Consider the following 24,375-nt stretch of genomic DNA (forward strand, 5'->3'; position numbering starts at 1 on the left):
TAGAAATAGAGAGAAGGAGTAAGAGAAGGGGAGAGGAGATGAGCTGCCTCTCTGCATCAGTGGAAAGAACTTCCACGCAAGGAGTTCCAACCCAAACAAAATCATAGATATGGACCTTTAAAATGACAACCACAAAAAAGGTAATGCATTAAATGAAGGTAATTTATGAGATCTTTGATCCCAACATGATTTATGTGCTTAAGAACTTTGAATTTTCCTCCAGAATCAAATGTGATACAGTGCAAAGAGTCCTGGATTTGGAGTCCAGTGATATACTCAAATTCCAGCTCTGCCACTTACTACCTGTGAGCTCATGGGTTAGTCCCTAAACTCTCTAGGCTTTAGTTCCTCATGTATAAAATAAGGAGGTTAGATTGGATGGCTTTTAAGTTCCTTTCTAGTTCATAGGGGTCTAAGTATTTCCCATTCCCCTCCTCCCAATCGCCCCCAAGACTTAAGTAAATTCTTGGAAGGCAAAGGTGATTTGTTTTTTTGTCTTTGCATCCTCAGGCCCCACTACACAGTAGGGTTTAAATCCTCATCCTTCCCTCACCTGGGGTGGGAGAAGTGGCGGGCTATCTAGTTTTTGTATATACTTCAGCATCTGGCACAGTGCTGTGCACACTAAGCTTTAGTAGCACAGGCTTTTTCATTCATTCATTCATACGTTCATAAGTAAGGACATACATATACATACATGCATTCGTTCAATCCCATTTTCAGGTGACTGCATGGTTGCAGTCAGAGGCTGAATGGGCAGTCTCTGCCATACGAGTGTAAGCTCCTAGAGCACGGGGACCAGGTTTATGCTTTCTCAGTATTCCCAGCACTTAGCATCTAAGTAACTGGGCACGACAGAGTAAGGTGCTTAATAAATGCCCCTTGTTGTTGGATCAGGAAGGGACCTTTAGGACGCCAGTTAGTCCAATCCCTTCGTTTTACTAACGAGGAAACTGAGAACCAGAGTACCCAGGATAGTCAAGTGACTCAGAGACAAAACCAGAATTCGAACTCGGAGCCTTTCATTCCAAATCCCTCTCCAGCGAACTGCGAGGCTCCAGGTGGATGAAGGGCTTCCCTCCCCAGCCTGGGCAGGCGCTGGCCCCGCCCACGGCCCCGCCCCGCCAGCAGGCCCCGCCCCTTCCCCGCCTCCTCACATGCGGCTCCTACCCTCGCAGATCTGCTCCCAGAGATTCTTCTCCGGCTCAGCTGCAGTCTTAGCGTCTGCGGGGGTTTCACTAACGCCTATGCCCGCGGCCTCGACCGCGGCTGCCGACGGCCCGACCGCCAGAGACGACGGAGACAATGGAGAGGTCGTAGACAGGGTGGACGGAGGGGACGCCGTCTCCACGATGGTCCCACCGGATTCCGCAGCGTCCCCCACCGGGGTTTGCACGACCTCCGCCGCCGGCTGAGGAGCCGGGGCTTTTCGGCCAGTCTTCCCGGCCATGGACGCGGTTACCCAGCAACGACCCAGCGCGCCGAGGGCCGTGACCCGGAAGAGGCCGTTTCCGAGAGGGAGGCTTTCACTTCCGGGGCACGTAAGAGTGGATACGCACGTGGCGGGCAGAGAACAGTGATGTGAGGTGAGCGTGGGAGAAAGGACGGGGGACGGGCGAGTACGGGCTATTGAGGGGGAGGGCGAGCATTTGATTATCCAGGCGCGGAGCCGAGTCGTCTCCCTTGACACCCAGACTCCTGCAAAGAGTCGTCTTCCTCCCTTCTCAGCCCTCGCCTCCTGGCTTCTGACCCCACTACCCCGAGGCTGCCCCCCGAGATCTGCAGGGGTAGCCCCACCACTACCTCGGTGAAGTCACCTACCTGTAGGCCGGAGACAGAAGGGGTCCCCGCCCTCTGTGGGGCCGGGGTGCGCTGCGGACTCCTCCCGGGAAAAGTCACTCACGGTCCCCGGCCTCAGTCTCCTAATCTGTAAAATGAGCGGGTTGGACCGGAACCCCTTCACGGAGCGGGTCGGAGGCGCTCCACGCAGCCACGCCCAGAAAGAACGTGGGATTGCCCCTGGGCACTGGGGAGCCCGGCGCCAGCCCCCGTAGGGTCCTAGTTCAGCCCGCTGGCGTTTGGCCGCCGGGCTGCCTTGGGTGCCGGCCACGAGGGCCGCAGCTGCAGTCGGGCATGCCTCAGGGAGGGGGTGTGGGCACAGCCCGTTACAGGTGGGAGACGGTCACATGAAGTTCTTTTTACGTATGTCCGGGTGTTGGTTCTCTGGGGATCGGGAAGAACTCGTGGAAGCCGAGGTGAGGGAGGGCCTTCTCTGTGGTGCCAGGCTCTGCAGCTTACCTTGCTGGTTCCGAGTCAGTAAACGTTGGTTAAGCGCCTGGGGGCCAGAGACCAGAGGTGGTGTTCCCCAGCACGCTCTGAGGCTGTGTGTTCTGTGGCAGGCCCTCTGCCTTCCGGCAGCTTCGGGAGGGAAGCGTCACTTCTACAGCTGTTCCCAGATGGGGGGAGGGGGGAGGCTGACAGCTGAGGGAGTCAGGACTTTTGAAGAAGTAGCACTCTATTTGATCCTTGAAGGGAGCTAGGAGTGTCAAACAAGAAGGAAGTACATCCCAGGCAAGGGAGACAGACTGAGCAAGCTTAGAGAGGAACAGCTATAGATCAGGTTGTAATGGTGGAATCATCCTTTACTACTAGCCATGTCCAGTTGTTGCACGGGGTCCAGATGCTCCCTCCCTGGGTGGGCGTCTCCTTCCATCATACATAAGGAAACAATCCAGGCTGGGTCATATAACTCCCTCCTTGCACTTGAGGACATTAAGGTTCTGAAGGGGCACTTGTTTCTTCTCTGCCTACTAAAATGTTAATATTACATCAGCATGAGCCCCTTCTAGTTGTCCAAATAAATTCACCTTATAGATTTTTCTGGGCTCTTGTGTTTGTTTTAGAGGCAGCTAGCTAGGTGTCACATTGTATAGAGCACTGGGCCTGGAGTGAAGAAGACCTGAGTTCAAATTTGGCCTTAGACACTTCGTAGCTCACCCTGGATCTTCACTTAACCATTCTCTACCTCAGTTCCCTCTTCTGTAAAATAGGAAAATAATAGCACCTCCCAGAGTAGTTGTGAGGATAAAATGAGATAAAATTTGTAAAGGATTTTGCAAAGTGCTGTGTCAGTTGTGCTTGATTGTATTTCAAAATTCTGCTGTGTTCTTTTCATCAGGAATGCTCAAAAGTCCTCTATTCCATTTCAAGGTACATTTTTTAGGGTAAGTTCTTCTTGGTTGTAAGCCTATTTTTTACCTTTTGGAATATTGTATTCTAAGATCTCTGGGTTTTAATAGAACTTTCCAGGTCTTGTGAGACCCTGATTCTACTTTCTTGGAATTTGAATTGCTTCTTTTTTTTTTTTTTAATTTATTTATTTAACTTTTAACATTCATTTTCACAAAATTTTGGGTTCCAAATTTTCTCCCCATTTGTCCCCTTCCCCACCCCAAAACACCGAGCAATCTAATTGCCCCATCACCAATCTGCCCTCTCTTCTATCATCCCTTCCTTCTCTTGTCCCCATCTTCTCTTCTGTCCTGTAGGGCCAGATAACTTTCTATACCCCATTACCTGTATTTCTTATTGCCTAGTAGCAAGAACAGAACTCAACAGTTGTTCCTAAAACTTTGAGTTCCAACTTCTCTTTATCCCTGCCTCCCCACCCATTCCCTTTGGAAGGCAAGCAATTCAATATAGGCCGTATCTGTGTAGTTTTGCAAATGATTTCCATAATAGTCATGTTGTATAAGACTAACTATATTTTCTTCCATCCTATCCTACCCCCCATTGCTTCTATTCTCTTTTTTCACCCTGTCCCTCCCCAAGAGTGTTGACTTCAAGTTGCTCCCTCCTCCCATTGCCCTCCCTTCCATCATCCCCCCACCCTGCTTATCCCCTTCTCCCCCACATTGTAAGATACCAAAATGAGTGTGCATTTTATTCCTTCCTTTAGTGGAATGTGATGAGAGTAAACTTCATGTTTTTCTCTCACCTCCCCTTTTTTCTCCTCTACTAAAAAGTCTTTTGCCTGCCTCTTTTATGAGAGATAATTTGCCCCATTCCATTTCTCCTCCAAATATATTTCTCTCTCACCCCTTAATTTCATTTTTTTTAAAGATATGATCCCTTATTTGACATTCATTTTGACAAAATTTTGGGTTCCAAATTTTCTCCCCTTTTCTCCCCTCCCCCCCCAAACACCAAGCATTCTAATTGCCCCTATGACCAATCTGCTCTCTCTTCTATCATCCCTCTCTGCCCTTGTCTCCATCTTCTCTTTTGTCCTGTAGGGCCAGATAACTTTTTATACCCCTTTACCTGTATTTCTTATTTCCTAATGGCAAGAACATTACTCGACAGTTATTCCTAACACTTTGAGTTCCAACTTCTTTACCTCCCTCCCTCCCCACCCCTTCCCTTTGGAAGGCAAGCAATTCAATATAGGACAAATCTATGTAGTTTTGCAAATGACTTCGATAATAGTTGTGTTGTATAAGACTAACTATATTTCCCTCCATCCTATCCTGTCCCCCATTACTTCTATTCTCTTTTGATCCTGTCCCTCCCCATGAGTGTCGACCTCAAATTGCTCCGTCCTCCCCATGCCCTCCCTTCCATCATCCCCCCCACCCTGCTTATCCCCTTATCCCCCACTTTCCTGTATTGTAAGATAGGTTTTCATACCAAAATGAGTGTGCATTTTATTCCTTCCTTTAGTGGAATGTGATGAGAGTAAACTTCATGTTTTTCTCTCACCTCCCTTCTTTATCCTTCCACTAATAAGTCTTTTGCTTGCCTCTTTTATGAGAGATAATTTGCCCCATTTCTCCCTTTCTCCTCCCAATATATTTCTCTCTCACTGCTTGATTTCATTTTTTTAAGATATGATCCCATCCTCTTCAATTCACTTTGTGCACTTTGTCTCTGTGTGTGTGCGTGTGTGCGTGTGTGTGTGTGTAATCCCACCTAGTACCCAGATACTGAATAGTTTCAAGAGTTACAAATATTGTCTTTCCATGTAGGAATGTAAACAGTTCAACTTTAGTAAGTCCCTTATGACTTCTCTTTGCTGTTCACCTTTTCATGCTTCTCTTCATTCTTGTGTTTGAAAGTCAAATTTTCTTTTCAGCGCTGGTCTTTTCATCAAGAATGCTTGAAAGTCCTCTATTTCATTGAAAGACCAATTTTTCCCCTGAAGTACTATACTCAGTTTTGCTGGGTAGGTGATTCTTGGTTTTAGTCCTAGTTCCTTTGACTTCTGGAATATCCTATTCCATGCCCTTCAATCCCTTAATGTAGAAGCTGCTAGATGTTGTGTTATCCTGATTGTATTTCCACAATACTTGAATTGTTTCTTTCTAGCTGCTTGCAATATTTTCTCCTTGACCTGGGAACTCTGGAATTTGGCCACAATGTTCCTAGGAGTTTCTCTTTTTGGATCTCTTTCAGGTGGTCTGTGGATTCCTTGAATATTTATTTTGCCCTCTGGTTCTAGAATCTCAGGGCAGTTTTCCTTGATAATTTCATGAAAGATGATGTCTAGGCTCTTTTTTTGATCATGGCTTTCAGGTAGTCCCATAATTTTTAGATTGTCTCTCCTGGATCTATTTTCCAGGTCAGTTGTTTTTCCAATGAGATATTTCACATTATCTTCCATTTTTTCATTCTTTTGGTTTTGTTTTGTGATTTCTTGGTTTCTCATAAAGTCATTAGCCTCCATCTGTTCCATTCTAATTTTGAAAGAACTATTTTCTTCAGTGATCTTTTGAACCTCCTTTTCCATTTGGCTAATTCTGCTTTTGAAAGCATACTTCTCTTCATTGGCTTTTTGAACCTCTTTTGCCAATTGAGTTAGCCTATTTTTAAGGTGTTATTTTCTTCAGCATTTTTTTGGGTCTCCTTTAGCAAGGTGTTGACCTGCTTTTCATGCTTTTCTTGCATCTCTTTCATTTCTCTTCCCAGTTTTTCCTCTACCTCTCTTAATTGATTTTCAAAATCCTTTTTGAGCTCTTCCATGGCCTGAGACCACTGAATATTTATTTTGGATGTTTGGGATACAGAAGCCTTGATTTCTATGTCTTTCCCTGATGGTATGCATTGTTCTTCCTCACCTGAAAGGATGGGAGGAGATATCTGTTCACCAAGAAAGTAACCTTCTTTGGTCTTATTTTTTTTCCCCCTTTTCTGGGCATTTTCCCAGCCAGTGACTTGACTTCTGAATGTCCTCTGCACACCTACCTTGCCTCCAGATCTGCCCAGCCAGCGCTTGGGGACTGAGATTCAAATGCTGCTTCCCAGCCTCAGGGCTTTTGGCTGGGGGCAGAGGGTGCTGCTATTCAGTGTGAGATTAAGTTCAGGTGCTTGGGTGGGGGCAGGACCGCTTCAGGGGGCTCAGTTCCCTCAGGGGGTTTATGCAGAGACCTTCAACAATGGATCCGAGCTCCTGCCTGCTTTGGGAGCCCCTGTCCTCTGCTGCTGCCTCTCGAGGGGGCCTGAGTTATGGAGACACCCCGCTGCCCTTTCGGGTAGCTGAAAAGACCCTCTCACTGACCTTTGGCCCCTGTGGGTGGAGGGACCTGCGTGGCCTCTGGAGATTCTGTCCCTGAAGCCTGCTTGGATCTGCTCCATTGTTCTGTGGCTTCTGCTGCTCCCGAATTTGTTGGGAGTTCTTCTTTACAGGTATTTTATGGGCTGTGGGTTTGGAGCTAGCATATGTGTATCTTTCTACTCCGCCATCTTGGCTCCTCCCCCAGGAAAAAAAACTGAATTGCTTCTTTCTGGGTGCCTGCAGCATTTTTTTTACTTTGATGTGAGAACTCTGAATTTTACTATGACATTTCTGTTGCTTTGCCTCTTAGGATTCCTTTTTGGAGATCATTGGTAGATTCTTTCTCTCTTTGCCCTCTGGTTCTAATAGAACTGGTCAGTTTTCATTTGTGATTTCTTTAAACATATATGGTACTTCATAACATATATACTAAGGTAAATTTCAAATGGATACATGACTTAAACATAAAAAATGATGTCATAAGCAAATTGGAAGATCAAGGAAGAATTTATCTTTCAGATCTGTAGATAGAAGATTTCATGACCAAATAAAGGTTAGAAAAGATCGCAGAAGATATAAAGGACAATTTTGATTACAGAAAATTTGTACAAATGCTAATACTAAATTAAAATTGGAAAGTAAACATGTTGGTAACTGGGAAAAAATATTTGCAGCAAGCTTCTCTGATAAAAGATTGTACATCCAAAGTGTATAAGGAACAGATTCAGATTTAAAAGACTAAGAATCATTTCCCATTTGATAAATGATGAAAGGACGTGAACAAGCTATTTTTAAAGGAAGGCTATCAACAATCATTAAAAAATGCTGTAAGTAACTGATAATTAGAGCAATGCAAATTATGGTATCTCTGAGGCTTACCTCACACCTGTCAGAACAACAAAGATCAAATATTTGGGGAGTATAGGAAAACCTAATGCACTATTGATGGAATGGTGAATTGGTCCAGATATCCTGGGAAGTAATTTGGAACTATGCCCCATTGGTTGCTAAACTGTCCATACATTTTGACTCAGAAATATCACTAATAGACCTGTATTCCAAAGATATCAAAGAAAGAGGAAGGAAAAGGACCAATATATGCAAAAGATATTTATGGCAGCTCTTTTTGTAGTAGTTAAAAAAAAACCCACACATGATGGGGTTGCCCTCCCATTGAAGGACGGTTAAAGAAATTGTGCTATAGGAATGTAATATAATAGCATTATACCCTAAGAAATGATGAAAATGGTCCATTTTTGAGGAAATTGGAAAGGTCTGTATGAACTGATACAAAGTGAATTGAGTGAAACGAAGCAGCTTATACAATGACAACTACATTGTAAACAGAAACAACTTTGAAGGACTTTAGATCTCTGATCAGTAATAGTAATAATAAAGTGTGATTCTAGAGAACTGAACATGAATGAAGCGTGCCATCGATCTTCTGCCAGAAAGGCAATAGAATTAAAAGGCAGAAGAGAAATATATTTTAAGTGTTAAAATTTTTTTTGCTGAACTTTGCATGTTTGAGGTTTTTTTAATTCTTGAATGGAGTGAGGAGGAAATAGGAGGGACAGATAATAACTAGTTACAAAGAATTATTTTTAAAAAATAGTGTTCAGGCCTGTTCAGTAATTCTTAAATCATTTTTCCTTCATTGCTTTTCCAGGTCAGCTGTTTCCAATATCATATGTCTTTTGTTTGTTTAATCTTTCTGTTTTATTCTAATATTTCTTGCTGTCTCATAGAGTCATTGATTTCTGCTTAGTCTATTTGAGTTTTTAGAGAATGCATTTCTCGGAAAGGTTTACCATTTTCTCATAAGCTACTCATTTTCCAGTTCTATTTTTCAGAACATTTCTTTCTTTTTTTAAACTCTTGCTTCATTTTTTCTAGGCATACACATAGTCTTTGTAGAAAATGTTTTTTCTTTTGAGTCTCTGCATGATATTGTCATGGAGTTAGATTTGCAGTACTTTTTATATAGGTCACTGTTTTCTTTGACTTACTTATTGACAGTTTTAGTTCCTGAACTGAAGCTTTGGGCTAGGGCTAGGCTTGGCTACTTGCTTTGCTTCTGGATATGGAAGTCAGCCCTGCTTGGTTTCACCCAGGATCTCCCATGTTCTTGTGCTGACCTCCAACTCCTGGTTTTGGGCCCCACATGGATCTTGAGGTTCAGGGTGCTTGATTGTGTTAGATATACTTCAGATCCTCTGGTCGGTTACTACTTCCAAGAACTTCCATATTATCCAGTTGGGGCTTTCTCAGAGCCTTTCGCTCTGTGTGCTCATCTCTGAATGTGCTGATGCTAGCTTTCTTGAAAGGACACTCTTTCATATTGTCCGTAGGCTTCTGGATGTCTTTTATTCCTCTTCCAGAGTAAAAAATATTTGTAATTTCTTGTGGTGTTTCTTGATCATTAATGAATCTGAAACAAACTTCAGGATTTTGCTAGAGAAGGTATGTGGGAGCTTGGGCTGCCTTTTTCAGCCAGGTTTTTTAGCAGGAGATTCCTCATAATAATTTCTCTACAGAAACTGTATTGGAGATCTCTGCATAAATTTTTGCTGATTTAATAAAAATAGTTAGCATTTATATACCACTTTAAAGTTTGCAAAGCACTTCACAAATATTATCTCATTTAATCCTCATAGCAACTCTGGGAGTTAGATGCTATTATTATCTCTATTTTACAGATGGGGAAACTGAGTCAAACTGTTGGGGTGACTTTCCCAGGGTCACACAGCGCCTGAGTATCAAAGGCTAGATTTGAGCTCATTTGTTCCTGACTCTCCATCCTACTTTCTGTCCACTGTGCCACTTAACTGCCCCCTGTTGCTAATTCATTCTGGCCTACAACTACTTTCTGTTGACTTACCTGTCGTATCCCCAAAGTCAGGCACAATGCTTGGCATGTAGTGAGCACTTGATAAATGTTTTTCGAAATCAAGTCCTACAAGAAGCCCACCCAGACTGGAGCCAGGCTATTGGCAGCCCTGTCTGGTTGTTTATTAATTGTTTGAGTTTGTTACTATCCTTTATGAATTAGATGTGAGCCAGCTGGACTGGAGATAATAATTGTACATGTGCATCTGACTCATTTTCCTCTAGAATGAAGTGAAAATGCTTTTGTTGTTGGTGGTGATTGTAATGGTGTTTGACAGTTTTGGAATCAGTGAGTCCAAAATATTGCCATCATCTCCTGTTAAGAGAGGTGATGTAGAAAGAGATAAATGCTTTTGGACATGGCTCATGTGGGAGTTTGTTTTGCCAAACTATGCAGCTACGTATTGGAGGCTTTATTTTTTTTAGTTTTTATTATTTGCACATTGGGGAAAACAGGTTAAACAAATTTTTTTAAATGCTAAGTTGAAAAAAGTAAACTATTAAAAAAAAGAAAACATTAGGATTTGAGAAAAAGGTCAAAGGCAAAGCCAGAAATTCCAGTCAGTTTGTACTGTTTTGGGTTGCTGTACCCAATATTTATTATCAGAAGCCTTTATTAAGTGCCACCTGGCCCCAGAGCCAGGGGTTCTTAATATTCTTTGGATCATGGACTCCTTTGGCATCCTTTTCCAAAAATCTCTTTTAAGTGTAGAAAATAAAATACAAAGGAAATGCAAAGGATTACAAAGGAAACCAATAATATTGAGATAGAGTTATCAGAAATTTTATTTTAAAAAATCAAGATCATGAACCCCCATTTTAAAACCTTTGCTGTGTACATTCTAGAAATAATTATGCATACCTTACCTTCTAGTATCCTCCAGTCACAGAATTAGAAAATTCCTTAGGTGAAAGGAATATAGTTCTCATAATTAAGTATAATCATTATCTGGTCCACCTACCTCATTTTGCTAGTGAAACTGAGGCTGGGAAGTGAAGGGCCTTTCCCAAAGTAAAACAGCTCATTATTAGTCACAGAAATCAAACAAGAAAGAACTCAAGTCAGACTCCCAGCCCAGTTTTCTTCCTATTATATTCTTTCCCTGACTTAGACCAGCCTAGAAACAGGTGTTAAAGGAACATGTGAACGAGATAACTATTTACAAAATGGTAACCTCTATAGGGAACTGCTCACTGGAGTGCAGTATCTAACAGTTCTTCCAGTTATCTCCTACAAGTGCCAAGCCTCTTCAAAGGATGCCTTAGAAAGTCTTTCAGCCTTCTGTGTCTAGACCTTAATAATAGCTAGAAGGTATTCAGGAGAAGGCAGTCAGAATAGTTTGGGGTTTGGGGTCCATTCCTTATAAAGACCCTTCCAGGAAGTGGGGCTGTGTAGCCTGGGGAAGAAAAGACTGGGGAGAAAATAGAGTTTTTATTTCTCCCTCCAGCAGTTTTCAGCCTGTTCTCCACTGTGTTCCACGATTCTTGGATTTTTTTTCTCTTGAGTTTATCTTAACATTCATTGCTATTCCACTGCCCCCCCCTTTCTTTTCTAGAACCGTATTTTAGTCATAAATATCATCCTACTTCTTAACTCTATTTACCCTTCCCTTTTTGTATTTGCTGAGAGATAGTCTGAGGTCATGATTATTATAATTGGCTCTCTTGAACATTGTCTACCCTAAATTATTGGCTGTCCCTTCTCTAACACTAGGCTTGGCAGAGTCCATTTGGATACTTTTCCACCTTCCCATTTTTCATTTCAGTTTAGAATGATTTTGATAAGATTTTTACAAATTTTACAAAAATTCTAGGCAGATAAGTTTTGTTGTTGTTGTTTTACCATCCCTTAAAAGGCCACTTCTCTTCATTCTTCCTCTAGTCTCTTGATTTAAATTAGAATCCCCTTCTGTCTCTTCACTTCCTTTTCTTTCTTGAACTCCTTTAAAACACTGCTTTCAAGCAACACTTCATTCTTCCTAATAACTTGGGAGAGTAGAGATGAGTGCTTTTACACTATTCACTTTTTCCACAGGATGGAGACCAACTTGTACTTCATGTCTGCATAGGCCTTAGCTTGGTATTGAAAGATACGGCCCCTCATTTTATAAAAGAGGAAACTAAGGCTCACAAAGATAAAGTGATTTGTCCAGTTGGTTAGTGGCAGATCTGGACCTTGGTTTGCTGACTCTCAGTATACCATGCTGTTTCTTTAAAACTAACCTGATTCAGTCAATAATTAGTAAGCATTTTTTAAGTGTCTACTGTGTGTCAGTCATTGTGCTAAGTGCTGGGGATACAAAAAGAGACAAAAGAAAGTCCCTGCCCTGTGAGCCTGGAGTTCACAGTCAAATGGGAGAGACAGCAAGCAAAGAACTATGTACAAACAAGCTATTAGACAAGACAAATAGCAAATAATTAACCAAGGGAAAGTACTAGAATTCAAAGCGGGTTGGGAAAGGCTCCCTGTAAAAGAAGAGGTTTTAGCTGGGACTTCAGAGAAATGGAGGGAGAGTCTTCCGTGCATAGGAGACAGCCAGAAAAATGCCCAGAGCCTAAATATGGAGTGTCTTGTTCATGGAACAGCCCGGTCAAGCATAAATCAGAAGTTTAAAAGGCAGGATAGGGAAGATGGCATATAATGCCTTCTCAAGGCATACAATAAAGTTAGTAAAGTCAGACTTTGTTGTAGATTGTCTGTATCAGTTCTGTCACACTCTGGGGTTAGAGCAATCAACTGCAACCTGAACCAGATGAAAATATAATTGGGAAATGTTTAACAAAATAAAGTACAATACAGTACAACGTAGATCATCTGAATTTATGGTTTTCTAAGTACGTGTTTGATTTGGATTTGACACCCCTGGTCTCTCCATTTGAGGATGGTCTTTTTGGTAATTTTCTTAGTGTCCCTGATACTAGTAGGTGGATGGGTTTCCAGAATAGCAACGTTCAAGGCTTAAAATTTTGGCCGTTGTATCATAGTATTATTCAGGAATAATACACCTTTCTTTTTAATTTTGTTTTGTTTTTAACCTTTTCACCTAATGCAAATTAGCAAGTATTTCCAATTTGGAATCATAGAGTACCCAAGGGCACTAAGCAGTTACCTCCTTTGAGTCACTTCTCCACAGTGTGTTGGAGGTTGAATCCAGATTTTCCTAATCTCCCCTATGGTTCCCTATACTTTATTCCATGTTTCTACTCTCATATAGTCTGTGTTTGTGATGTGTGTAATTTTCCTTCCTTTTCTTCAACAGTCTTGTAACCATCAGAAAACCATCATCATTTACTGATGTACATTAAAATGCTATGGAAAGATCATGTTGTGAAGTAACTTGCGTGATTTCTTTTCAGCAATGATTGCTAAGGCAGACAAATTGGACTTTGGCAAGGAAACAAGAGAGAAGAAGAAAAAGACAAGGGCAGTGGAGGAGAATGCCTTGGATGTGGAACCCCTTGTTAAAACAAAGCCATCCCAGAAGAGTGTGGGCCCCCCAGACATGGTTCCAGAGATGCCCCTGCTGAAAAAGAAGAAGAAAAAGAAGAACACTCATGAAACAGAGAGCCCAGACAGAGCCCCCTATGAGGAGAGCATGGAGGCAGAGATCATAGGCAGAATGAACTCTCTGAAGAAGCATCATAGCAGAAAGGAGCTGCTTCCAAATCCACTTGAGTCCCTGTGTCAGGCGAAGAGAAAGAAGACAAAATCATCCTTGTTTCACCCCCCAGGAGCAGAGACAGCGGTGGGTGTGGATCTGGAAGGGGCCTTTGTCAGAAAACCTAAAAAGCGGAAAAAGGATAAAAGGTCAGATGAGGAGGGCTTTAAGGAGCAGGAGTTTAAGGAGGCCCTTCCTGACCCCATGAAGGAAGAGGAGAAAGAAGAGGAATGTGAGCCCAGCGAACAGGGACAGGTATCAGGGGACTCTGGCACCAAGAAGAAGAAAAAGAAAAAGAAGAAGGCTTACAGAGAAGAGGAGAATGATAGAACTGACAGAGTGCCCGATGATGTGGGCCACGTAGAGGACCTCAGTACCTTCAGCAGCAGCAGAAAGAAAGGCCACAAAAAGAAGCAGCCAGAGGTCGAATTGGCAGAAAGTGTTCCTCTAGCACATATTCCCAGGAACATCAAAAAGAAAGAAAAAACATCTAAGACACAGATAGAGCCACCTTCTGCTGAGGAGCCTGCTCGGAAGAAGAAGAAGACAGCGGTAGGGAGGAAAGTGATGCAGGACCCTCAAGGCCCAGGCCTGGTAAGTCTTTCCCAGAAGCTGATTCAGTGTGGGCATGATAAGGCTCTTGGCCTATGTCCCAATAGAGTCTAGGCCTTTGTTGTCTAAAGAAAAGATAAGGAAGGGCCCATGGAGACACCTACATATGCACACACATGCATGCACATACCTCCTTTCCCCAGAGGATGAAAGATTTGCCACTGATTGGGCTGACCCTATGGGCACTAGGGTGAGTGGTTTAGAGAAGAATAGGAAGTTGCCCTCCATGGCATCATCTTTAGAGTTCTGGAGCTTCTATTGAGGGACCCATCTTGGTACACTCCTCCAATTTATCCGTTTTGCTCTTATTAGCTCCTGACCATGTCCTAGGAGTCTGGCTTTTTTTTCTGTGTTGAGGGTCTCTTGGTCAAGGTATTTCAACTCTTTGGGCCTCATGATAGAAAATGTAATTGGTTTAACTTACCTCTGAGGCCCCTTTCAGTTTTAAAAGTTCTCTTAATTTGTGTCCCTTTATTTGTCCTAATAGTTTCTGCTTCAGAGCAGGGATAGACTGTGGAAGAATCCATTCTGGTGTTACAGTTTTAGGTGCACAGGCCTTTGTATTTAATTTTATGGTCCTTAGTCACGTTCCCCTTCAGCTTTGTTTTCCAGATGTGGCTTGATCTTTATCTATCTTCCATTAGAAACTACTCAGGTACTTCTTCCCTCCTTGTCAACCTTGGCCACTGGGCTACATGTGCCAAAACTGCCATCTGGACCCCAAAAGCAAGCACAGAAGGAGACCACTGTCCCTATATGCCCAGTACCTGCTGACTTCCTTGGTCAGGGGAATTACCATGTGATTCTTACGAGCCTTATCAGTTTCTTAGCTTTTGTAAAATGTTTTTTGGCCACAAAAAAAAAAGGCTCACTGTTATACCAGGCATCAGAAGTTGAGAGGCCCAAATATAAAACTCTCCTCTAATTAAGCAAGGAAAGGATATTCCTATTTCATGGATAGGAAAAAGAAAGTGAAGTAGCTGAAGTATTACCAAGTTTTCCAACCTTCTTTTTTTCAACATTCAACAGGGCCAAAATTAGAACTCAGGGCTTCTGAGTCTAAACCAAAGCTCACCCTTCTGATGCATAGGGAGAAAATATTTGAGGAAATAAATGGTGAAGAGCAGAGATGGCAGATAAGTGACCAACCATCAAGCATAGCGTATGATCCTTACATAAGGGAACCTGTTTCTATCTTGAGTTTAACACTACAGAGATAGAGGACCAAGTACATTCCAGGCTTAACCACTGGGTAGATGTTACTAGGAATTCCTTCTGGACCTTTTAAAAAAAACATAAGTAGAAATGTACATTTTTGTATCTGTAGGTGAGAAAGGGGAAAAAATTTCCATCTTTTTTCTTGGTGTCAGAAGGGGTGCGGTGAGAAATGCAGTATAACCAACACTCTCAGATGACTCCTTTGTGGTTCTGAGGGCACTGCTTGTGAAAGAACAGGCTCATTAGATATAATTTACAGAATTGTCAAGGTAATCATATTTGAAGAAACAAAAACTTGTAAGGAACAAGAGAAAAACATCTGAGGTAGGTAGGATATGTGTGTTTTTGTTTTTTTGTTTTTGTTTTTAGTAAGAAAACTCCAGGAGGTCCAGAAGGAAAAATTGTGGATTCAACCTTGCCAATTCACCTGAATTCTTTTTTCCTCTGGCCTTTCACTTAAGTGCCACCTTGATGCAGAAGTTTAGGTAAAATAGTCCCAGTCCTCAGCTTACTGCCTGGTAGGGGGATAAGATGCAGATAAAGATAAACGGAATCCACAAAAGTAAATGCACTAGAGCTTTACTAGTCAATACTTTGGGAGGTCATCACAGTGGGAAGCAGTGTGGTATCCTGGAAAGAAAGATGGATTTGGAGTTGTAGGACCTAAGTTTGTTTTCATTTCTGCTATGGAAGTCATTGTTCCTCTCTGAGACTCGGTTTCCTTAGATGTAAAATGAGAGGGTTGTGCTAGGTGATCTCCAAGATCCTTTCTAGCTCTCCCCCATAGGCCTGTGGTTCAGTGCAAGAGAGATGGGTTATTATGGAAAAAGAGGCCTTTGATTTGGATTTTAGAGGAAATGCTGATAGAGGGTGCAGGATGCTGTCCAAGCAGAGGGAACAACATCAGGAAAGCCCTTCTAGGGAGGAAACATGGGATTTTTAGGGGGTTGGGACAGAGAGCAGTATTCTGTTTTGATTAAAACGTCACAGATGGAGAGGAGCGATGTGATGTAAGACCAGAAAGATAGTGGTGTCCAATTGTGGGGGTTTTCAATGCCAGATAAGGGAACTTGGACCTTCCTTGGTAGAAATTAGTGGCCACTGAAGATTTTGGAGCAGAGAAGGGATGTGACTGCATACACATAAGTGCCCAAGTGAGTAATAGACACCCCCTACCCCCTTTGCAGCAGAAGATATAGGGCTTTGGTACTAGAGCTCACTAGTGCCTCCTTCCCATTATCAGAAGAAACATCTAAATGAGGGCCAGATGTTTTGAGGCCATCATAAAATGGGGTCGTGTGGCCTTGAGCCCAACCCTTTAAATTGACCCCAGCTTGACTCCTAAGTGTAAAATGGGAACCAGATGACTCAGCACTTTCCTACTGCCCCAGGATGCATGTGTTGTGAGGACAGGTGAACATTGGAAAATCCTTTTGGTTGAAGAGGAACAAGATAAATAATGTTTTGTATGTGTAGTTTAAGGAGCCATCCTCCTCTCCAGGAGATACCTGCCATTAGTCTCCCCAAAGACAGGGAAATTGACTCTTGGTCTTTTAAATGGAATGGCAACATAATACTAGATGATCTGTATGGCCTTTAATGTGAGAGGTTTTTCTTTTTGACCTTGAATGAAGGGCAAGAACATTTTATCCTGATAAATTTTCTGACTGATTGCCCACATTCCAGATCTGCAGCAGATTAGTACTCTTTGTTTGGATTTCTGTAGCTGGTTGTGGAGATGAGATAATGAAAAATGAATGATGGGCGTGACCAAATATGGAGGCCTGGAGGATAAGGCAGTCCAGCCTCTACTGCGCCCTGGGAAGTAAGAGAGAAGAACCTGGAAACTCCTTTGGGCTGCTGGACCCCTGACCATTGGCCATATCTGATGTGTCCCGGATCACAAAAGCTGTTGTGATTGAGAAGGCAGTCAGCTGTGCATTCTCCATCATTGATTTGTTAGAGGATGGGGAACATGGCGAACTGGGAAAGTAAAGAGGCATATGGCTCTAAGATGTAGGCTGTTTCCTATCCCACTAGAAGAGTGAAAGGAGAATGGATTTACTCTAGGCTATTTCCCCTGTGGGGTTGGAAACTTGTAATCCCAAGGGGTTTTATGCAATCGAGCACCTCTCCTACAGCTGGAGACATAACTGAACCTGAGCATGGAGGATGATCAAGGTTTGTGTTGTCTTGTTTATTTAAATAATTTCTTAATTGCAAACTAGTAAATAATCAATATGAACATTTCTACAGATCCAGAGGCAAGAAAAATATATGCAACTATTAATCTATTACATAGTTTGATGTTTGTTTTTTTAACATGTGAAGTTTATTTTGGTAATAATAACATGGTCCCACTTGTCTCTTTCTTCTGAACTTCCCTATTCTTGGTGTTAAATGTTTCATTGATTTTCATTTTCTTTTTTTAACATCACTATCACTACATCATGCCCATATTTTTCTTTCTCCCAAAATAAAAGCCTTGTAAGAAATAAATATAATTAAGCAAAATAAATGTATATTAAAACTTTAATGTCTGAAAATGTATGTCTTAGTCTTGTAGTCCTTCACTTCTCCACCAAAAAGTATGGTGTTGGTTGGTAATCCATAACTGGAGAAGGGGAAGGGAGTCTTGGATTTCTAAGAATTAACCAGGAAGTGCTGTGACTCCCTTTCCATTGTAGAACTAGGAGCTCTGCCCCAGCCACTGTTGGACTGAGTTTTTTACAACTCTTTGACCTTTACCTTTCTTAATGGAAATGAGAAGAGAGAAGACTAGGCTGCCTGGGAGGAAACTAACTACGGCTCTAAATAGTTCTTTTGAGGAAAAAAATCTTAGAACAATAGGACTTCAGATAATTACTTGAAGATTAAAGTTTCTCCACTTGCTTCTTATGGAAGTGGTTGTATAAGTCATGTATTCAGAGGCTCTTTTATGTGGCCAAGAGGGGGAGAGTCAATCAAATTTTCAGCTTTTTTTATAGATTGATTTTTGTTTTTTAAGAGCTAAAAATAAACCTAGTAAACTTGGCTGAAGGTTATGTCTTAGTTATTATTTCCCATTTGATTTATTATAATTGTTTAGGTAGGTTCTGTCTTTGCTTCCCATCTCATTTGACCTCTTCACATCACTCTCAAAGTTGAATGGTTGCTAATATTATGGACTAGACCTGTGATTTTTATAAGTTTCCAACGAGGAAATTTCTGCCATCATCAGTCTTTAGCTGTTCTTTAATTCATAATCTCATTTGCTTGAAGCACTGAGAGGTTAAGTGACTTGTTTTGAGATACACTGCCAATGTGAGCCTGGGGCCATGTTTGAAGTCAAGCCCACACTGCTTCTTTGCTATTAGTTGTAGAGTGTTTTGATGTTCACTAGGCTTTTTACACACATCTCATTTGATCCACACACCTCGGTGTTGTCCCAGAGTTTGGGTGACTTGATCATGGTCACAGCTAGTAAATATCAGAAGTGGAATTCAAACCCAAGGGTCTCTTTAATCCATTACTCTTTCCATCACACCATGCTGCCTCTCCTGTTCTTGAGCAGGAATGCTCTCTAACCTCCCTGACATTTTGTGGTTACCTGGCCTCTGCTTGTGCTTGGCCTCTAATCTCGTTCATGTCAGGGCATTCTACTGTGCCTTGGGCTGCCTGATAAGCTATGAAGTTGGACCCAGGCCACTGAACCTGACCAGGCCTCCCGGCCTCGCTGACAGCTCTCTTTTCAATACATTTGTTTCTTTGGATGTGGTCATTACACTATTGGTCCCTGTCTTAATCCTTGGAGATAACATGTTTCTGGCATAACATGCCAGTGCTTGTGCTTGTTCCCCAAAGGAGGTCAGGTAGAATTTGTCCCCATAGCAGTTTTCTACCTCTTAATGCTGGGCTGTTGAAGACCTTTGCCTATGTACACATGCTTGCACATGTCACATGAGTTTTTGCTTTTACTATTCAGGCACATGAATCAGACTTGGAAGTGGTATCTGAAAAAACAGGAAACTTGGATGAAGTCACCATAGATACGGTACAGTAGCATCTGCTAACCTGTGTTGCCATCCAGCCTTTAAAAGTACATTGATCTACTATAGATGAGGCTTCTCTACAAGCACGTTTCAAAAGTGTGGATTTGGGAAGACTTGCCCCACTCTGAGAAGGAAGTGACTACTCATTCTGTTTCAGTTAGTCTTTTTTTAATTGAATTTGATCTTTTTTAACTGAAGGATGATCATGGTCCTTGCAGTCTTATTTCAGTGCCTTGTAACTTTATGGGATAGGGATTCAAGGCCCTGAGAGGGGAGAGACTTAGAGACAAGTTGCCTAGAGTCACAGTTGCAAACCATTGGTTTATCTGAGTTTAGAACTTCTTGGCTAGGGTTTTTGGTGTATGTAATAATATCCCAGTTATTTGGATATTAAATAATTTCAATTGTCAGTTAAACTAGCATTTCAGTATTTATTTACATTTTATTATTTTTTGTATTCTTTTTGAATCTTGAGTTCCAAAATTGAATCTCCCTCCCTCAGACTCCCTCCTCCAAGCATTGTCTTCATTACTAACTATGTGCCAGGCACTGTATGTAGCACGAGAGGCAAAAACAGCCCCTGGCCTCAAAGAATAAGGAAAGACTCCTTGTACATAGATCGGTACACAGACTGAATCCAGTCATTTGAAAAGCACAGTAGATTGGAGCCCCTCAAAAAAACTATCACAAAGTTCCACAGAAGAACGTAAATAGAAGTGTCACATTTATCAGAGAGGAACAGTAAAGGCAGGAATGCAAACAGGGTGCTATATATTAAGGGAAAAGACCTCAGAACTACTGCATTACAGCACAGTAATGTTATAATGAAGATGCTGAGTCAGTGAAGAAAAGCATATTATATTCTGTTTGAGGAAAAAACGTGTATTTTGCATAATAAATCCAAAATGGTTAAAGATTTGTAGCTCAAGATGGGGAGAATTCCCTTGTGATGTCTGATAAAATGAAGCATAACTGTGACTTTGAGTTGGGAATCACAAAATCTCAAGACATTAAAAAATCCACTCTTTATGTATCCATTAACTTAAACACACCGCATCATTGTATTGTAATGAGGCTAAGGAGGGTTTTTGCCCTTTCTGTCTTCCTTCCCCAAGCTTTGGCCTTCCTTTAATCATCAAGACATCCCTTAGAACATTGGTATCTCTTTATCCTCTATTTCTTTGCTTTCTTTTCTCACTTAGGTTAGAAGAAAGGCCTTGCAGGAAGAGATTGATCGAGAATCCAGGAAAACTGATGCTCTTGAAACCAAAGTGGAAGAGGTACGTTTGAAATTGGACGTGATTTTTTGCAGTATAATGTCCGAGAGCAGCTGTGCTCTCTTCAGCATGCTCGTCATGCTTCCCTTTTGGTATACCAGTCTGTCTTTAGATTGTAAATTTGAGATCATGCAATAGAACAAATTTGTCAATCCCTAGAGACAGCACAAGATGACTGCCCTGCTCCCTCAGCAGTAGAAATTGTACTTAATTTCCATCATTAATCCAGAAAAGTAGCATTTGCCTTGCACCCACCTTGGAGAAGTGGCTGAGATAGCTTAGCAACAAAGACCTTGCTTTCTCATTTTTTGATCGTAAGACATTTTGGAATATAAATCACTGAGTTACTTCCTGCTGAGCATCAGAAAGGCCACTGGAAAAGTGCAAAAAGAGAGGAAAAAACAGGGCTGTTTGTTGAGCATCTTTCCACTGGGGCTTTGGCACTTTTTCTCTAAGCACAGTTTTGATGGCAGATTTCTTAGCAAGGACAGAAGTACCTAAGGATAAGTTGAAAAAAGCTGTCTCACTTAGCATAAGGCTAGTTTTGACTGGGTGGGAGCTGCTCCTGGGGGAAATCATTTCCTGCAGATGTCAGGAACAGAGAGGAAACACCCAAAGGAATCTGGTGACTTCTGCATCCTGTTATTGCAATGGCTGTCATAGCCTCTCCTATGACACCCACATTCTTGGAATACAGGAAACTGAGTTTGGCTCTTTTCCCCCATGGCTCACCTGGATGGTACAGCTTTGAATTTGGAATCCCCCACGTCTCTATTCTTTGCTTCTAGTCCATCCCCCAAACCTCAGCAGTTACAGAGCCACATCAGCTGCCTTTTTTGTTGGCTTTTGCAGGGACTGGTGTTAGTACCACCATATACTAACTTTATTAGTAGCCAGGCTGAAAGCTGTTAGCATGACTAGCCACAAGCAGTGTCTTAGAAATCACATGGAAAGGAACCAGCAGGCATGTAGTCTCTGTGGCTGCATTCCTTCAGGTAGGTTTCAGAGATAAAAATGTCCCAGTGGCTCTCAAATCATTCAAAGAAGCTTCTGATAATGTTATTGACCCTGAGGGAAAAAATCTGGCACAAGACTAATTTGCCTGCTCTATAAAGAGCAGGCTGGAAATGCTGTCTTAAAAGCCAAATGCAAAATAATTGCAGCAGTTCACTTCAAAAATTGCAGGATTTGGAAAGCTGTAATTATTCTTGCATCTGTGCTGCCCAAATCCTCAGCAGCAGGAAAGTGTGTCACACGTTAAATTGAGGCAGCTGTTTGACCAACCTGCAAATAAATTTCTCCCCAAGCTGACAGAGAAATTATTAGAGGCCAGCGTTTGGTTTTATAGGAGGAAATTCTCATACAATATGGGAGCTCTTTAGTGTGCTGGCCAACCTGGCTCAAATTGCAGAACTCCTCACTCATTCCACATATAAAGTGGCTGAGTTTTTATGTTGGTGTCCCAACTTAGCAAACTTGAAGAAGGGATTACTATTTGTTCTCTGCTTAGGGAGGCAAGATGGTCTGGTGGAAAGAGCATTGGGTCAGGAGCAGGAAACCCAAATGTTGTAAAACCAGTTCAGCTGTCCTCTCTATTGGAGGAAGTGGGGAGGGGACAGATGTTGACACTTACCCATCTTTAAAATCTTCTAGGAGTTGTTGGAAGTTCAGTGGTTTAAGATTTTAGAGCACTCCATTATGAAGGTGAAAGGCCTTTCATTTGATGCTAAACCAAGCTTAAAGTCAGAGTTCCAACCCCCAAACAAGTTAGTTTGACACAGAAAACCACTGCTTAGAGACCATTGCTTTACACTCCACTTCTTGGTTAATCATGTCAATTGATTGTCACTGGTCACAAGGACCAGGCAGAACAGGGTAAATGATTCAGGGCAAAATCATTCCCATCCCTGGACAAATTCAAAAAACCCCCTTGTTGCCTTCTTGTACAGACAAAGCATCATGAGGATCTGGAGATGTGAGGCAAGGAAAGAAGAGCCAAGGAAAATAACCTTGTTTGGTTTTTTGTTTTGTTCTGTTCTCATTAAACAGCCTACACAGTTTGGCCAGTGGGATACAGCTACTTTTGAAAATTCGGACCAAAAGATGAAATTTCTCAGACTTATGGGAGGCTTTAAGAATTCCTCCCTTTCCCTCAGCAATTCCCCAGGCAGCCTCAGGAAACCGAACATGGCTCTGAATAAGCAGGCCGCCGACACTTTACAGCAAAATCTGCAAGTGGAGTTTGACAGAGCGATGAGCTGGAAGCATCAGCGTGGCGTTGGACTTGGCTATTCAGCTTCTGCAAACAAAAACAAATTTTATATAGACAGAAATGCATCCAGATCTGTGAAGTTTAATGATTAACAGCGTCTTGTTCTCCCTTCCCCCCAAATCACCAAAGTTGTTTTTAAGTTTTATATTACATGAGCTAAAGGTTGAGCTGCTTTTCTCAATATTGAGTCATCAGGAGGATTTCAAAGTTCCTTGAGGAGCTGGAGGATAACCTGCATTATAAGAGCCAGTGTAGTATTTCTATTGTTAAAGATGTTTTTATGTTTAGCGTTCAAAATATTCTGGACCAAAATGGGCCACAGTATGCTAATATCTTTTTTAAAATTGCTTCTCCACCCTTGCCAAGCTAAATTTGCGGCCTTTGGCCATTTATTATAACTAAGATTTTATAATGATGAAAATTTAATAGTCAAGTAATTTTTGTTTGTTTTACCCAGGCATTAGAAAGTAGCTCTGAGAAAATGAACTATTCAGAAATACTATAGGAAAATTATAGTTAGACTTTGACATTAAATGTCTCAATATTTCTAAAATGATTTAAAAAATTTTTTCTTTAAATTTTGTTTCAATTAACAGAAACTTAATTTGTCCTCCTCTCATCTGCCCTTCTTTGGAACAACATGACAAAACAAAACCTTTATAATAAGTAAGTATAGTTAAGTAAAATAAATTCCCATGCTGGCTACATGCAGAAACACGTTTTATTCTGAGTCCATCACCTGTCAAAATGCTTCATCATTGGTCCTCTGGAATCATGGTTGGTCATTGTGCTGATCAGAGTTCTTGTGTTTTTCAAAGTTTGAATTCAGCTTTTTCAACTGCCTTAATTGTAAGCGTTAGGCAACAGTTTTAGAGACATTCAAAAGTAACAAGGTTTAGTGGTTTATTTTCTTCACTTTTGAGATGTTAGGATACGGCAGGGTTGTTTTGTTTATGTTTCAGATCCCTTTTGTACTCTAATCTTTATGAAGCAAGCCTTATGATCACAGATCTGAGTCAGTAGGGATCTTGGAGGCCATATTGGTCAACCTTTGTCTGAACAAATATTCCCCTTACAATATCCCCTATAGATGGCCTTTGCGTGAAAACCTCCAGTCAAGGGGGAACCAGTACTTCCTCTAAAGTGAACCTTTCTACCTGGGATAGCTCTGATGATAAGGAAAATTTTCCTAACATCAGACCTCAGTTGGATCCTTTGCAACTTCCACCACCACTCCTAGTTCTGGCCATTGGGATTAATTCATTTTCCCCCTAGCCCAGCCTTTTAAGTACTAGAAAACTTGTGACCATGTTTCCCATTGTTTTCTTTTTAGTTCCTTTGGTTTTACTATATCACACTCAAGACCCTTTATTAATGTCCTTCCTAAAATGTGACTCTAAGAAGTGAACACAACACACTGCAGAGACAGCTGGATGGCACAGTGCACGGGGCCTGGAGTTAGATTTTCTTAGACACTTCCAGCTGTGTGACCCTGGGCAAGTCACTTAATTTTTGTCTGCCTCAATGCCCCCATCTGTAAAATTGAGATAATAGCACCTACCTCATAGAACAGTCATAAAAATCAAATCAGGTACTTGTAATGCACACAGCACAGTGCGTAGCATATAGTAGGTGCTTTATTTCTTTCTTTGTAGAAACCATACTTCCCAAAACAGCCTAAGATCACGTTAGCTTTTGGGGCTGCCATATGCTCTATATTTATTGAGCTTGCAGTACAGTAAAATTCCCAGTCTTCTTCTATAGCATATTTCTCACCATATTGTATTTTTAAAGTTGATTGTTTAAAGTCATGCATAAAAACTTTACAATTTTTCTTATTAAATTTCAATATTAGGCCTAATAA

At 41.6% G+C, this 24,375-nt stretch overlaps 2 protein-coding genes across 5 annotated transcripts in view; one reads left to right on the forward strand and one right to left on the reverse strand.

Annotated features, from left to right (window-relative positions):
• IQCK (IQ motif containing K) overlaps nt 1–1,450 on the reverse strand; it is a 155,128-nt gene extending 153,678 nt beyond the window's left edge. Inside the window, exon 1 of the mRNA XM_072597992.1 lies at nt 1,171–1,450. Within this exon, the coding sequence (XP_072454093.1) occupies nt 1,171–1,450 (280 nt within the window). The remainder of the gene's footprint in view (nt 1–1,170) is intronic.
• KNOP1 (lysine rich nucleolar protein 1) lies at nt 1,175–24,375 on the forward strand. Of its 4 annotated transcripts, XM_072597983.1 has the most exons (6): nt 1,194–1,586; nt 3,179–3,224; nt 12,800–13,695; nt 18,896–18,964; nt 20,165–20,242; nt 22,289–24,375. In XM_072597983.1, exons 3-6 carry the CDS (start codon nt 12,802–12,804, stop codon nt 22,601–22,603), a joined length of 1,356 nt encoding a protein of 451 aa, XP_072454084.1. In that variant the 5' UTR covers nt 1,194–1,586; nt 3,179–3,224; nt 12,800–12,801; the 3' UTR covers nt 22,604–24,375. The 4 variants fall into 4 exon arrangements, with proteins under 4 accessions (XP_072454083.1, XP_072454086.1, XP_072454084.1 ...); XM_072597982.1 differs by lacking the exon at nt 3,179–3,224 and having other exon boundaries at nt 1,175–1,586; XM_072597984.1 differs by lacking the exons at nt 1,194–1,586; nt 3,179–3,224 and adding an exon at nt 2,004–2,255.

Source organism: Notamacropus eugenii, chromosome 3, assembly GCF_028372415.1.
Source record: "Notamacropus eugenii isolate mMacEug1 chromosome 3, mMacEug1.pri_v2, whole genome shotgun sequence".
NCBI lineage: Eukaryota > Metazoa > Chordata > Mammalia > Diprotodontia > Macropodidae > Notamacropus > Notamacropus eugenii.